This window comes from Rhinoraja longicauda, chromosome 11 (assembly GCF_053455715.1).
Source record: "Rhinoraja longicauda isolate Sanriku21f chromosome 11, sRhiLon1.1, whole genome shotgun sequence".
In the NCBI taxonomy this organism is placed as follows: Eukaryota; Metazoa; Chordata; class Chondrichthyes; order Rajiformes; family Arhynchobatidae; genus Rhinoraja; species Rhinoraja longicauda.
In genome coordinates, this window is record NC_135963.1 from 42,195,590 (window position 1) to 42,212,416 (window position 16,827).

The 16,827-nt window shown below is 49.4% G+C and overlaps 1 protein-coding gene across 5 annotated transcripts in view; it reads right to left on the minus strand.

The window, feature by feature from the left end:
- Positions 1-2,029: 2,029 nt before the first annotated feature.
- The window catches only part of LOC144597837 (putative voltage-dependent R-type calcium channel subunit alpha-1E), a 411,899-nt gene continuing 397,101 nt past the window's right edge, over positions 2,030-16,827 (minus strand). For all 5 annotated transcript variants that reach the window (XM_078407483.1, XM_078407485.1, XM_078407488.1 and 2 more), the window contains 3 exons: positions 14,981-15,149; positions 7,919-8,082; positions 2,030-4,072 (listed from right to left, as the gene is read on the minus strand). In XM_078407483.1, the coding sequence (XP_078263609.1) occupies positions 3,533-4,072; positions 7,919-8,082; positions 14,981-15,149 (873 nt within the window). In that variant the 3' untranslated portion in view covers positions 2,030-3,532. The remainder of the gene's footprint in view (positions 4,073-7,918; positions 8,083-14,980; positions 15,150-16,827) is intronic.

Genomic DNA, 16,827 nt, shown 5'->3' on the forward strand with positions numbered 1-16,827 from the left:
GTGTGGGAGGAAACCGGAGCAGCCATAGAGAACCCATGCAGTCACAGGGAGAGTGCACAGCTCCGTACAGACGGCACCCGTCGGCAGGATGAAACTCGGGTCTGTGCTCCCCACTTCAGCACCACTGATGGGGACAGGGCTGTGTATCCACTTTGCTTCCTGAAGTCAGAGACAAGCTCCTTTGGTTCGCTGACGTTGAGGGAGAGGCTGTCTTGATACTATGTCACTGAGCTATGTCCTTCCTGTCCTCACCCATCATTGTTCGAGATCCAGTGACTACGGTGGTGTCTACTGCAAACTTGTGAATGGCGTTAGGAGAGAATGTGGCCGCCCAGTGGTGAGTGTAGTATACATGGAGTATAGTTGGGCTCTGGGAATGCAGCCCTGCAGGTGATGCAATGATTTTGTAATCCTGTGTCCTATACCATGCGCTGGGTACCTCCGGCTTACCTGTGAGGCTCTTTCCATGAAGGTGAATGTTCTGAGCCCCCCAGCGCTCCCTAACCTATGTCTGATGCCCACTGGGCTCAATGTTCAGGTCAATCTTTCCACCTGCCACATTGCTACTGTTCCCCCACCTCCGAGCCTCCCGCTCTACTCATTTAAACCTAGGAGCATGAGCTAATACCTTTGAAGAATATTGCTTCCCCTCCAGTTTACCCATTCTATTTTTACTTGTCCCACCTGTCCCAACGCCCTATTACTAAAGCCAAGCCTGCACCATCTCCTCTAAGGCCCTTCAGTAGCTTGTGTGCGGGCACACTTAGAGTCATACAGCACAACACAAGCCCTTCGGCCCACCTCGTTCATGGTGCCCATCCAAGCTAGTCCCATTTACTCATGTTTGAGCCCTCTCTCTTGAAATATTTGCTGTTCATCTACCTGAGCAAATGTCATTCCCTCCACAAATGCTGCCTGACCCGCTGAGTTACTCCTGCAGTTTGATCTTTGCTCCAGTATATTCTGTTTGTCTGAATCCTTGTCTTTTAAAGGTCCTTATTGTATCTGCATGAATCACATTGTCCGGCAGCTTGTTCCAAATACCCACCACCTTCTGTGGGAAAACATGGCCTCTCAGGTTTCTATTAAAGCTTTCCCCACTCCCCTTAAACCTATGTCCTTGAGCTCTTTGTTTTCCAGCCATGGGGAAAAAGACCCTGGAAATAGGGTGCATTCATCCCCTCCATGTCCCTCATGACTTTGTACACCTGTACACGATCACCCCCTGGCTTCTGCTCTCCAAGGAATAACATCCTAACATGCCCAGAGTCTCCCGTCTCCTTGTAACCCAGCCCCCTGAGTCCTGGCAACATCCTTGTAAATCTTTTCTTCATCCTTTCCAGCTTATTTACATCATTCCTATGGCAGGAACACAATATTCCAATTGAGGCCTCACTAACAGCTTATGCAACTGGAACATAACATCCCAACGTCTCTGCTCATTGCCCTTACTGAAGAAGGCCTGAATGCTAGCAGCCTTGCATTCCTCCCTCTCCAACTGTGCATCGTGTTCAGGGAACTATGTAGAGTCATAGAATCATGCAGCATAGAAACCAAGCCCTCTATCAAACTCGCCCATGCAGGTCACGATGCCCCATCCAGTGCCTCGTCCTGCCAATGGACAACATGGGACTGTGCCCACACTCACTGCACAGCAGTAGAGTTGCTGCCTTACGATGTCAGAGGCCCAGGTTCAATCCTGACTAAAGGTGCAGTCTGTACAGAGTTTGTACATTCACCCCGTGATCGCATGGGTTTTCTTCAGGTGCTCCGGTTTCCTCCCATACTCCAAAGAGGTGCTGGTTTGTAGGTTAATGGCTTCTGTAAAATATTCCCAAGCGTGTAGGATAAAACCAATGTACCAATTGTTGGTCGGCGTGGACTCGGTGGGACGACGGGGCCTGTTTCCAAACTGCACTTCTAAACTAAACCTATTGTGTACACTGGGGCCAGAGCACCCGGCCTTACAGGAAGGGAAGGCAATCGGGATCACTTTCAAACCACAACTCCATCACTTGGTGAAGGCTTTTGTAAAATTTATTTGGACATAAAAGTTAAAGCTCCAGAACAAAGCAAACAACTTTTAGCATTCTGATTGTCAATACCACACAATACACTTTATAAAGAGCCATTGCAGTGCCAAAAGGTACAATGTTAAAAGGCAAGACTCAATGGCTGAGCTTCAGTCAATGATACTGGGCTGCAGCCACAGGGTGAGGTGGTCATCTTGCATTAAAAATCAAGCGCCTTATTTAAACATGTTTCATATATTGGAAAAGAAAACAAAACACCTCTTAAAATCTCAATCACATGCCAGTAAGTCAGTTACTGATCTCAAATAGGTTGACGGAACTTTTCCAAACTCCATGCATCGTACTAGAAGCACACGTGGGGCAATCTTTCAGGCAGGGAGAAGGAAGTGGATTGCAGGAAGGTGGCAGAAGTGAGGAAGATGAAGTGTAGTTTATTTACAAATAAAATGTTTCTACCTTCTCCGTTTAAAGCATATCGGACATGGCATCATTGCAGCACCTGTGATTTCATGTGGTCTTTGTACATTCCAGGAACGCTTGGTACTTTCAAATTATTCGACAACGGACTGCAAAGAAGACAACTGGAAACATCTGTCTGGCTCTGCTACCGTCACCCGGAAACATCTGTCTGGCCCTGTTGTGGCCACAACTGGAAACATCTGTCTGGCTCTACTGTAGACACAGCTGGAAACATCTGTCTGGCCATGTTGTGGCCACAACTGGAAACATCTGTCTGGCTCCACTGTAGACACAGCTGGAAACATCTGTCTGGCCATGTTGTAGCCACAGCTGGAAACATCTGTCTGGCCCTGCTATGGCCACAGCACTAAAGCTGATTCCGCCAACACAGTTGCAGTTTCCGTGAAATCCGTGACAATATTTGTACAACCCAGCTCTTTTTTTGGTTTAGATATTCAGAAACAACAGAACATTTTCAAATACAAAGATAAAAGGTGTCCAAAACATGGGGGGGGGGGGGGGGGGGGGGGGTGGTGGAGACAAAGGGTCACCGTCGCTGCCTCCCACGCCAGGGGAAGGGGCCGGGGAGGGGTGGCAGATTTTTGGGGGTTTCAATCAACGCACGACCCGGGGTTCTGGGAGGGACTCTCTCCCAGCCCACCCTGCCAACCACTGTCAGCAAACGTACAAGATGGAAGGACGCATGAGACTGGTCCAGGGTGGCTTCCTCAGCCAGAGTGCAAAGTTCCTTCACCCAATCTCTCCACTTGACACCTTTGTCCAGCCGGCCGGTCGGTGGATGTCAACACGGACCGTGACCTGTTGATGCTTGTGGCTCAGTGCAGGGCAGTGGGGAGCCAGTAGGGGGAGGCAGATTCTTCATCTGCCAAATCTGGAGAGTGTGCTCCCGCAACATCTGTCCTCTTCAGCGGGAGCCGTGTGGAAAGGATGACACAGACGTGTCCATGTGCCCCCGACCTTGCTTCCTCTCCCGCTCTCTGTCCTCTCCCTTCCCCACCCCCCGTGCCTCCTCGCCTGGTCTAGCACTTGTCGTCCTCGTCGGTGTCGGTGAAGGGGTCGGTGAGTGTGGTGGCTCCGCACCGCGCCGCCCAGTTGCGGTAGCTGCCATTGGGCAGCTGCCAGGAGTGTCTGATGGGTGGGGCGGAGGAGATGGTGTGGGACCTCCCGAAGCTGGTGGCCACGGCCGCCTCGAAGGTAAGTGTCTCCTCGCCCAGCGCCTGGTCCAGGCTGCCCTGCTCGTCGTGCAGGGTCAGCGAGGGCTCTGAGATGTAGCGCAGCGGCGTCGAGTGCTGGCTCTCGCTCTTCTTGCTCAGCCCCGGCGACTCGCTCCACAGGGTCTTGCTGGGCTGGATCCGCAGCGACTGGTAGCGGGCCTCCCTGCTCCTCGGGCTGGCCTGCACGGAGGAGGGCGCCAGCGTGTCGGGGCACTGCGCCACGGGCGAGTAGGAGATGTGAGGCCGCCGGGTGGTGGGCGTTTGGGGGAGCTGTCTCCGTCCCTGCTTGGGCGTGCTGGCTGCAGACGTGCAGGGCACTGGGCTCTCACTCACTGAACTGTTAACCTGGAGATACAGAGAGAAGCACAACATCGAGCAGTACAGCACAGTAACAGGCCCTTCCAACCACAATGTCTGTGCCGACAAATCTCCTCTCTCTGCACATTATCCACGACAATAATAAATCCAAACCCTCAATTCCCTGCATATCCATGTGCCTAACTAACAGGTTCTTAGACGCCACCGCCGTATCTGCGGTACCTGGCGCAGTGGTAGAGTTGCTGCCTTTCAAAGACACAGGTTCGATCCTGACCACGGGTGCTGTCTGCACAGAGTTTGCGTGTTCTCCCTGTCGGTTTTCTCTGGGTGCTCCAGTTTCCTCCCACACTCCAAAGACGTACAGGTTTGTATGTTAATAGGCTTCTCTGTAAGTTGTCCTTAGTGTATAGGATGGAACTAGTGTACAGGCGATCTTTAGTCGGCGTGGATTCAGTGGGCGGAATGGCCTGTTTCCGTGCTGTAACTCTAAACTAAACTATGCACCACCACCCCGGCAGCAGGTTCCAGGCATTTATGGACTCTTCTTCAGACTGTTGGGGGGGGGGGGGGGGGGGGGGGGGGGGGGGGGGGGGGGCGAGGGGAGGAAGCTGCAAATGAGGAGGGGCAGGGCACAGCCAGGTGAGGTACAGATGGATACAGGTGAGGGAGGTTTTGATAGGTAGATAGTTAGACAAAGGACAGAGATGAAAAGACAAATGGTGTGAGATAATAGAAGTGTGAATTGTGACACCGGAGGAAGGAATATAGGCGGAGGGGTGGAAATGGGCACGCAAAGGGAAGGGGGTAAAAGAAAGGGGGGAGGGATGCAAGGGGGGGGGGTACCTAAATTTAAATTATTTGTTGCTCATACCATTACGTTGTAAGCCGAGTGGAATATGAGGTGTGTGGCCTCACTCTGGCAATGGAGGAGGTCAGGGGTACAGAAAGGTCAGTATGTGAATGGAAAGGGGAATCAAAATGGTCAGCAACCGGGAGATCCAGTGAGCCTTGGTGGTTTGAGCGCAAGTGTCTGGCAAATTGGTCGCCGATTCAATGCTGAAGCTCGCTGATGTTAAAGGAGGCCACGTCGGGAACAACGGATGCAATAGGTGAGATTAGAAGAGGCGCACGTGAACCTCTGTCCCACCTGTAAAGACTGCTGGGGCCTCTGGATGAAGGAGATGGAGGAGGTATGGGGACAGGTGTTACACCTCCTGCAGTTGCAGGGGGAAGTGCCTGGGGAGGGGGTGGTTTGGATGGGAAGGGGTGAGTGAAGCAAGGAGTTTAGTTTAGTTTAGTTTAGAGATACAGCGCGAGGACAGGCCGTTTCAGCCCACCGGGTCCGCGCCGACCAGAGATCCCCGCACATTCACACTTTCCTATAACCACTAGGGACAATGTTTACATTTACCAAGCCAATTAACCTACAAACCTGTACGTCTTTGGAGTGTGGGAGGAAGATCTCGGAGAAAACCCACGCAGGTCACGGGGAGAACGCACAAACTCCGTACAGACAGCACCCATAGTCGGGATCGAACCCTGGTCTCCGGCGCTGCATTCGCTGTAAGGCAGCCACTCTACCGCTGCGCCACCGTGGGGAGTTACGGAGGGAGCGGTCTCTGAGGAAGGTGGAAAGGGGTGAGTATGGGAAGATGTGACTGGTGGTGGGGGTCATGTTGAAGGGTGGAAAAGTTGGAGAATGATGCGTTGGATGCGGAGGCTGGTGGGGTGAAAGTTGAGGACCAAGGGAACTCTACCCTTGTTTTTCCTGGGGGGAGGAGGGGGAGCAAAAGCAGAACTACGGGACACTGAGGAGACACAGGTAAGGGACCAATCTATGACAGCGGGGGAGAAACCATGTTTACTGGAGGGGGTGGTGAACGAGGGGGCAGGAGGGTGGTGATCGAGTGGGCAGGAGGGTGGTAATGAGCAGATGGAGGGGGTGATCAGGGGATGGAGGGGGTGATCAGGGGATGGAGGGGGTGATCAGGGGATGGAGGGGGTGATCAGGGGATGGAGGGGGTGATCAGGGGATGGAGGGGGGTGATGGCGTTGATGGAGGGGGTGATGGGGTTGATAGAGGAGGGTTATGGGGTTGATGGAGGGGGTGATAAGGGATCATAGAGGGTATGATGATGGAGGGGTTTTGGAGGGCTGGGTGTGAGGGGGTTTATGGGGCTGATGGAGGGGGTGATGGAGATGGGTGATGGGAGACTGGGGGAAGCTGATGGGGCAATGAAGTGGGTCATGGCCGTGATGGAAGGGTTTGATGGGGGACTGAATGGGGGCATGGGCGGGGGGCGGTTTAAAGGGGCAATGGGGACTGGCGGGAGGTGATGGGGCTGGAGGGGGTAATGGAAGGTTGATCAGGGGGCTGGAGAGGGGTGATGGGGGTGCATTGGTAACACTGAACAGACAGAGAAGGAGTGAAGCACTGGCTGGGAGTGGATGGTGCAGAACAGTGGCTGTGTTCACCCCTCCCCTTCACCAGGACCAAGCCCTGTCTCCCCTGGTGACCCCCTCAACCCGGTGACCGCTCCCCTCATGGTGACCCCTTCCCATGGTGACCATCCCTTAGTGACCCCTTCTCATAATGACTCATCCCCTTGTGACGCCATCTCCCCTTGGTGACCCCCCTCCCTAGTGACCCCTTCCCTCCGGTGATGACCTCTCCTCACCACGACCTCTCCCCACTATGACCCCTCCCCGCGGTGACGACCTCTCCTCCCCACGACCCCTCCCTGCGGTAACGACCTTTCCTCACCACGACCCCTCCCCACGGTAACGACCTCTCCTCCCCACGACCCCTCCCCGCGGTAACGACCTCTCCTCACCACGACCCCTCCCCACGGTAACGACCTCTCCTCCCCACGACCCCTCCCCGCGGTAACGACCTCTCCTCACCACGACCCCTCCCCGCGGTAACGACCTCTCCTCACCACGACCCCTCCCCGCAGTGACAACCTCTCACTGGTGATGATGCGCTCAACAGAAGCTGTTTGAAAGATCCTCCGTCCATGCACAGGGTGGGGTGGCAGGGAGAGTGTGAAGGGAGGGGTGGAGAGAAGACAGGGTGACAAGGAGAGGGGAACTGACTTGAGACTTTAGAGATACAGTGCAGAAACAGCCCACCGAGTCTGCACCGACCACCAATCAACCCATACACCAGCACTGGCCTACACACGAGGGGCAATTTACAAATTACCAAAGCCCATTAACCTAGAAACCTGTACCTCTGGAGCGTAGGTGGAAACTGGAGCACCTGGGGAAAACCCACACAGTCACAGGGGGAACATAAAACTCTATACAGACAGAACTTGTAGTTAGGATCAATCCCGGGTCCCTGGCCTTGTGAGGCAGCAACTCTACCGCTGCACCAATGTGAGAGCAGTGTACGGTGTAGACCTGGGGTGTGGGGAATGGGTGGGGGTGGAGTGTAGAGGATAGACACCTGGAGACGCAGCGTGCTGAAGGGCAAGAGTTAATTATCTGCAAGGCCGTCCCTATCACTGTAGGTCAGTAGAACTACGATTTGATATTTGGTCCTGCCATTTCTGTTCCCTGCCTCATACCCCTGTCCAGCTAATCCCCCCCCCACCTCCAATCACCCATTCTCATCGCCTTCCTCTCCATATTCCACCCACTGGACCCCCTCCCCTCCATATTTTACGCCCCACACACCTCACCCACCAGACCCCCCTCCCCTCCATGGTCCATCTGTCTACCTCTCCTACAATGGTCCCCACCATCACCGTCCTAAGTTATCATATTCCCATGTGTTGCTGCCGATATTGTCTGCACAAGAGGAATGGCCGTATGAGCAGCCATGTACGTTGGCCCTTCTTCACTCAGGGGCAGGAGCCTGAGGCCTACCTGTTCCCGCAGACAGTGTGAATCGCCTGGGCTGGGTGAGCGGGACAGCCTCAGGTCGTGGCACCCGTGCTGCACGTGCTGAGCCCGCTCGCTCAGGTTGCACACGGATCTCTCCGGTGATAGCAGGCGTTTTCGCTCCTTGGAACGGCCTCGCTCGCGGCTGCCTGTGGAAGGAACGGCCAGAACGAGATCAATCACAACACGGCCATGCGGAGAGTCCTACGCAAACAAACTCAACTTTTTAGACTTTAGACTTTAGAGATACAGCGCGGAAACAGGCCCTTCAGTCCACCGAGTCCGTGCCAACCAGCAATCATCCCGCATGCTAACACATTTGGCAGGAAGAATGGGGCGAGGCAACATAGAATAATGTATTACTGTTCTAAAGAGGCCTCAGGACCAGAGGGACCTAGGAGTATGTGTGTACAAATCATTGAAAGTTTAGTTTAGGGGAACAGGCCCTTCGGCCCACTGAGTCCACTCCAACCAGCGATCCCCGCAAACTAGCACTATCCTACGTACACTAGGGTCAATGTACAATTTTACCGAGCCAATTAGCCAAACCTGTACGTCTTTGGAGTGTGGGAGGAAACTGGAGCACAAGGAGAAAGCCCACACAGTCACAGGGAGAATGTACAAACTCCATACAGACTGCACCAGTAATCAAGATCGAACCCGGGTCTCTGGCGCTGTAAGGCAGCAATTCTACTGTTGTTCCACTATGCCAACCTAACCTATCGAGACCGTTGGTGCAAGGCAAGGCAGATCGAAGAGTTAGAAATCGAGAGAATGATACATTGTAAAGCCCAGAGATGTGTGATCAGTCCAAATCTAAGGCAAGAAACAGTCAATCAGTGAGACAGGCCCCTGTGTAAGGCAATTGGACCAGATGAAGGGAGATACAGCGTGGAAACAGGAAACAGGCCCTTCGGCCCACCAGGTCCGTGCCGACCAGCGATCACCCCGTACACTAGCACTATCCTACACATTATGGACAATGCATCATTTACTTAAGTCAATTAACCTACAAACCTGTACATCTTTGGAAATGGGGGAGGAAACCAGAGCACCCGGAGAAAACCCACACGGTCACAGAGGGAGTGGACAAACTCTGTACAGACAGCACCCGTGGTCAGGATGGAACCTGGGTCTCTGGCACTGTGAGGCAGCAACTCTACCACTGTGCTGCCCTTCCTGTAAATCTTACTGTAAAAAGTGTGAAACAGAGTGAATGGACGGGTCAATGTGTAACTATAATGACCGTATACAGTTACATATTTCGTAGCATTTGTTTCAGTTCCTCTAACGCAATCTCTTTCTTCCAGTTTCTTTCTGATGCTTTATTCGTTTGAAAGGCTGTTTTACATCGATTTAAAATCTTAGTTTGTGACTTACTCCGTCCCTCTCAAACCTGTACATTTTATCGTCATTGTCTTTGTATCTTTGTTTACTGTTTGTTGGTGATCCCTGAACAATTTAACCAAATTATCTCTAATTGCCGTTGAATTTTAATGTAACGTCCTTCAGTGTGTGCCTTGCTCCCAGCTGGGAGTGCTGGTTGAACATCTTAGTTGAGATGGAAGATAGACACCAAGTGCTGGAGTAACTCAGCGGGCCAGGCAACATGGCAGAATCCACAAACCTTTGGGATTCACTGACGAAGTGGATCTTTACTGAACTATTCTCTCTTCCAGTCAATCATGCCAACTCATTCTCAATCTGTCAGCATGTTTGCCTTCGTTCCAGGGTCCCATTATTGTCATAAAATATCGGCGTGAGCCTCCTTTACACTTTAGAGATACAACGTGGAAACAGGCCCTTCGGCCCACTGAGTCCGCGCCAACTCCTTACACTAGATCGACACGAAATACTGGAGTAACTCAATGGGTCAGGCAGCATCACTGGAGCAAAAGATTAGGTGACGTTTCGGGTCGGAACCCTTCCCAGACCCCATCCACTCGCATTATCCGAAACATTAGGGACAATATACATTTTTTGAACCAAAACCAATTGGCCTCCAAGCCTGTTTTTTGAGGGGTGGAGCACCTGGAGAAAACCGTGTCACAGTGCACTCTTCACTCTTTACAAGGCCTCCAAATCCTTTATGTAATGTGGTGACCAGAAATGCACACAATAATAATAATAATAAAAATTGGTATAATAATAATAATCATAATAATCATAATAATAATAATAATAACAATAATAATAATAATAATAATAATAATAATAATAATAATAATAATAATAATAATAATAATAATAATAATAATAATAATAATAATAATAATAATTTCATTTGTCATATGTAGGTTGGCACAGGGTCAACGATACAATGAAATGTATTTGACAAGACAAGGGGTCACCTCAGCAGTAATATTCGAAGCATAAATAAGATAAAAATGACTTTAATAAGGTAAAAAGACAATATTAAAATAATCAATATATATGATGTGAAATGTGTTTATGAGTTCAGAAGCCTGATGGCCTGATGGTAGAAACTGTTCTTAAGTCTGGTGGTACGCACAGCCATACTCCTGTATCGTCTGCCTGACGGTAACAAGGAGAACAGCCTGCGTGCTGGGTGGCTGTGGTCCTTGATGATGCTGCGTGCCTTCCGTAGGCACCGCCGGTAGAAAATGTCCTGAATGGCCGGGAGACAGTTGCCAGTGATGTGCTGTGCCGTCTTCACCACTCTCTGTAGTGATTTGTGGCTGTGAGCAGAACAGTTCCCGTACCAGACTGTAATGCAGCCCGTCAGCAGGCTCTCGATGGTGCATCTGTAGAAGTTTGTGAGGATGCTGGCGTTCATGCCAAACTTCCTCAGTCTTCTCAGGATAAAGAGCTGCTGGTGGGCCTTCTTTGTTATTGTGTCCGTGTGCAGTGTCCAGGAAAGGTCCTCAGTGATGTGCACACCGAGGAACTTAAAGCTGCTGACCCTTTCAACCTCAGCATCACCGATGTGGATGGGGAGGTGTCCACTCCCCCACTGTCCCCTGTAGTCCACGATCATCTCTTTAGTTTTGCTGACATTGAGAGCGAGGTTATTTTCCTGGCACCAGCTGTTTAGTGCCTTTACCTCCTCTCTGTAGGCCGTCTCATTGTTGTCTGTGATGAGACCCAAAATGGTCGTGTCGTCAGCAAACTTTAGGATGATGTTTGAGCTGTGCTTAGCAGCACAGTCGTGCGTGAACAGGGAGTACAGGCGAGGACTGAGCACACCTGTGGTGTGACTGTGTTGAGGATCAGTGAGGAAGAGGTGTAGCTGCCAATTCTCACCACCTGGGGCCTGCCCGTCAGGAAATCGAATATCCATCTGCAGATGGAGGTCTCCAGTCCAAGATCAAGGAGCTTGGGGACGGGTTTTGAGGGAATAATAGTGTTGAATGCCGAGCTGTAGTCAATAAAGAGCATTCTCACATATGTAAATGTGGCCAAGACAAAGTTATATCCAAAATGAATTGAAACTTTCTGTACGCATTGCCCCCACAGGTGAAGGCAGGCTTGCCTTATGCCTTCCTCACTACCTACTCCACTTGTGTTCTGACATTCAGGATGCAATGGATTTGTAATCCACGATCTCTCTGTATCACAGTGCTCCTAAGGATTCATGTCATTTACTGCTTGGTTTAGTTTAGTTTTGAGATACCATGTGGAAATAGGTCTTTCTGCCCACCGAGTCCACGTCGACCAGCGATCTCCGCACACTAACTCTATCCTACACAAACTATGGACGATTTACAATTTTACCAAAGCCAATTTGCCTACAAACCTGTACGTCTTTGGAGTGTGGGAGCTCCCGGGGAAATTCCACTCCGGTCACGAGGTGAACCTACAAACTCCGTATAGACAGCACCCACAGACAGGATTGAACCCAGGTCCCTGGTGCTGTAAGGCAGCATCTCTACTGCTGTGCCACTGTTGTATACAGGGATACCCCTGGTTATGTAAGGGTTCCTGTGAATTGAACAAACTGGAATTCCTGTAAGTCAGATGCAATCGATTTTCCCCAAATGTGAAATCTTTATCCCTGACAGTCTTATGGAACTTTAGTTGAATTTATGTTTAAAAATTCAGCATGGAAACAGGCTCTTCATCCCACCTAGTCCATGCTGACCATCGATCACCAATTCACACTAGTTCTATGTTATCCCACTTTCTCATCCACTCCCAAAATATTAGGGGCAACTTACCGAGGCCAATTTAATATACAAACCCGCATTTCTTTGGGATGTGCAAGGAAACCGGAGCATCCGAACGAAAGTCATGTGGTCACCGGGTGATTGTGCAAACTCCACACAGATAGTACCCGAGGTCAGGGTCGAACCTGGGTTTCTGGCGCTGTGCGACAGCAGGTCTACCTGCTGCACCACTGCTTTGCGACGAGCAAAGGGGGAAGTACAGTGTAGATGACAAGAGTTGTAACCATGGAGTAAACTCCATCGACTGACCAGGCAGCTAAACTATAGATCAATGTGAAAACTAATAACAATTTAAGAATAGAAAAAGGCGTTCATAAGTTCATAAGTTATCGGAGCAGATTTCAGCCATTCGGCCCATTGAACTCCTCCGCCATTCAATCATGACTGATCTATTTTTCCCTCACAGCCCCATTCTCCTGCCTCATCCCCAAAACCCCTGACACCTGTACTAATCAAGAATCTGCCATTCTCCACCTTAACAATACCCATTCGGATTAGATAAATCAATATTAATAGAGGGCGGCGCAGTGGCGCAGAGGTACAGTTGCTGCCTTGCAGCGCCAGAGACCCGGGTATGATACTGACTACGGGTTCTGTCTGTGTGGTTTTTACGTTCTCCCTGTGACCCCATGGGATTTCTCCAGGTGCTCCGGTTTCCTCCTACATTGCAAAGATGTACAGGTTTGTAAGTTAATTGGCATCGATAAAAATTGTCAATTGTCCCTAGTGTGTAGTAGTGTTAATGTGCAGCGATCGCTAGTCGGCGTGGACTCAGTGGGCCGAAGGACCTGTTTCCTCACTGTATCTCTAAACTAAACTAAACTAAACTAAAATACTCATACCACTGGGTTTGTAAATTGCTCATTTTGTGTGTTATCTGCAAACTTACTAATCAACACACCAAATCATTTATATATTCAAATCATTTATATATTCACAAACAGCAAACATCCCAGCACTGATCCCTGTGGAACAACACTGGTCACAGTACCCCAGTCAAAACAAAAACTCTTCCACCACTACTCTCTACTGCCAAGCAACTTTTGAATATAATGCCCCATAAATCTCTGCATTGTTAGAAAATCGATATGGTTCATCAATATTTTTATTAAGGAAATGTAAAAATCGATGAATCAGTTTGTATTCCTGGAAATCTAGGGTAACAGTCAGGAGGTTAAACTTTGTGTGGTCTCCGAGGCAACAAGCCAACTGGATTTGTCCTTGCCAACAAAAAGATATTGCCAACAAAATATATCCTGCAGCACGGAATGGAAAATAAATAAACGCATCAAAGCAAAGATTACACAACCAAGGCCCTTCTTAGACTTTGTCCCCATCAACTGAAAATTGTTGATCACTTTCCCTTGATTGAAATCGCAGTGACATTGAAAGGAAACTTCCATCGCGATTGTATTTTACCAAATGAACTTTCGTACTTGCGGTTATTTTAAGATACAGTTTGGGGGTGAGTACTTTGGTGTTGTATTTGTCCGTGCGTATTTTCCTGTGTAACTCGCGGGCAAGTGAGCAAGGTGTGAGAGAGCCTGCGTTTTGTTTTCTTGTGGGGAGTGGAAGCGGTCACAGAGTCTCAGGCTCCAGTGAAGGAGATTGTTTCACTGGTAATTCAGCAGCGGGTGAAGGCGCTGCAGCCACGGGTTCAAGTCCCAACGCAGTCACATCTTTCTGACATTCAGATTACATCGAATTCACTGATACCCAAGGTATGTAAGTTGAAAAGACTTCCAAATTCACCACTATCTTTGCATTGCATACTTTTTAGTTACAGTTTCGGCAACGGATAGCAATATATATATTTTTTTTATCTTGAACAAACTTGCCGAGAGCTTTTTTTCTCATGCAAAGTTTGTTCTCTTGTTTTCTCTCGTATCCCAGTTCATCGGCAATGGTTTTCATACATGATATTATCTCAACACATATATTTTGTATCCTCCATACACACACATTTCTACTCCTGAGATTTCACTCAATAGTCAATATTCCAAATCCAATATTCCATTCCCGGCCCCTTTGACTGTGTTTTTACTTTTGCTTGCTTTAAACTGAAGCCCATGTTCTGTCTGAAGAAGTGTCCCGACCTGTTCATTTTTTCCAGAGATGTTGCCTGGCTCGCTGAGATACTCCAGCTTTTTGTGTCTATTGGTGGAGAGGGAGCACGTGGCCGCTGGCTGGGTGAGGTCACGTGGGGCGCGGGCGGTGACATTACCTTGTCCCGTATTTAAGGCCCCTTTATAACATACGCTACGGGCTCCGCACTAGCTTAACCCGGTCCAAGATGGCCAAGGCAACAGATGGCCAAGGAAGGGTGGAGTCCATAATGGTCCATTGTTGGCTGGGGAAGAGCTGATAATGAAGGAATACAAGGATGCGAACAGTGGAACTGGCAGGATGACTAGTGTGGGGGAGGGAGGGAGGGGATGCAAGGGTTACTTGAAATTAGAGAAATCTCCGTTCATACTGCTGGGTTGAAAGCTGCCCAAAACAAAATTGGGACGCTGTTCCTCCAATTTGTGTGTGGCCTCATTCTAATAGTGGAGGAGGCCCAGGACAGAAAGGTCAGCATGGAAATGGGAAGTTGGAGTTAAAATCCTTTCCTCATATTTTTTGATAAACACCGGCATCTGCAGTTCCTTTCTACACATTTAGATGAGATGGATGTGTGGAACTTTCAGGCGTATCTCTGCGATTGGAAACCTCAGACAGAAACCAAAGAGTTTCCAGATCACCTGTGCTTACAGCTTGGAGCCTTTAAGATGGAACTCACGCTAACTCCTTCCCCACTCACCCATCAGAAAATGTGTCAACATTTTGAGCCCACCCCTCTGTTGGGGACAAAGCCTACCTGCATTTGAGGATCTGCTGCACGACCTCAGAGGTCTTCGGCTCCATTTCTGGTAGAGATCTTCCGGACCAGCTCTCTCCAGTGAGTATTCATTGAGCCAGCTGCTGTCTGACTGGTTGGCAGCAAATGTGGAGAAGGATCGCTTCATTGGGCTTGGGTCTTCCACAGACTGTCATCACAAGAACAACCAACATCTAACTCTGCAGCCAGCTCAGCCATGTGTCCAGACAGATGTAACAAGAACACTTGTTTTAATTCCAACACTTTTACAAGCCGGCTATTTGCTCTTGGATTTCAACCCTTCTGATAATGAGCAATGTGCATGGACACACTTCAATAGACAATAGACAACAGACAATAGGTGCAGGAGGAGGCTATTCGGCCCTTCGAGCCAGCACCGCCATTCAATGTGATCATGGCTGATCATTCTCAATCAGTACCCCGTTCCTGACTTCTCCCCATACCACCTGACTCTGCTATCCTTAAGAGCTCTATCTAGCTCTCTCTTGAATGCATTCAGAGAATTGGCCTCCACTGCCTTCTGAGGTGGAGAATTCCACAGATTCACAACTCTCTGACTGAAAAGGTTTTTCCTCATCTCAGTTCTAAATGGCCTACCCCTTATTCTTAAACTGTGGCCCCTTGTTCTGGACTCCCCCAACATTGGGAACATGTTTTCTGCCTCTAACGTGTCCAACCCCTGAATAATCTTTTACGTTTCGATAAGATCTCCTCTCAATCCCCCTAAATTCTATTGCATTGGGTTAGCCGCCTGTGGATCAGCTGAAAGGTTGGGCGGAGCAGTGGATGAAAGAATTAAACCCAGACAAGTGTGAGGTGATGCACTTTGGGAAGTCAAATTCCAGTCGAATGTACAGAGTAAATTGAAGTGACCTCAATGTGAACTGATTTATTCACAAAATGCTGGTGTAACTCAGCAGGTCAGGCAGCATCTGATCAGTCTGAAGAAGGGTCTCGACCCGAAACGTCACCCATTCCTTCTCTCCTGAGATGCTGCCTGACCTGCTGAGTTACTCCAGCATTTTGTGAATAAATACTTTCGATTTGTACCAGCATCTGCAGTTATTTTCTTACACTCAATGTGAACTGATGTACAGATCTTGCATGGCCACAGCTCCCTGAAAGCGGTGACACAGTTGGATAGTGGAGAAGCCCTGTGGTATGCTTGCCTGCAGAAGCGTGGCATTGAGCCTCAGAGTTGAGATATCATGTTGCAGCTGTACACAACAATGGTTGGACCACATTTGGGAGCACTGTGTATGGTTCTGGTTGGCAAAAGGAAGGATATGGTGGCCTTAGAGAGAGAGAGCAGATTCTGCAGAACGTTGCCTGGAATTGAGGTCTATAGGAGACATTGGATAGGCTGGGCTCAATCTCACTCCCAACCCAGCAGTATGAATATTGATTTCTCTGACTTCAAGTAACCTTGCATCCTCTCCATCCCTCCCCCACCCTCGTCATTGTACTAGCTTCAAAGTCGTATTGTTGTGTCATTGTCTGCAACTCGTTTTCACCTAGCCCTCAGTCTGAAGAAGGGTCTCGACCCGAAATGTCACCTATTCCTTCTGTCCTGAGATGCTGCCTGACCTGCTGAGTTACTCCAGCATTTTGTGAATAAATACCCACAGTTAACAATGGTCTGCTTCCTTTATCATTTTTGCATATCTTTCATTCATTTGTTCTTTATCTCTCTATATCATCGGCTATATCTCTTGTTTCTCTTTCCCTTGACTAGTCTGAAGAAGGGTCTCGACCCGAAACATCACCTATTCGTTTTCTCCAGAGATGCTGTCTGACCCACTAAGTTACTCCAGCTTATTGTGTCT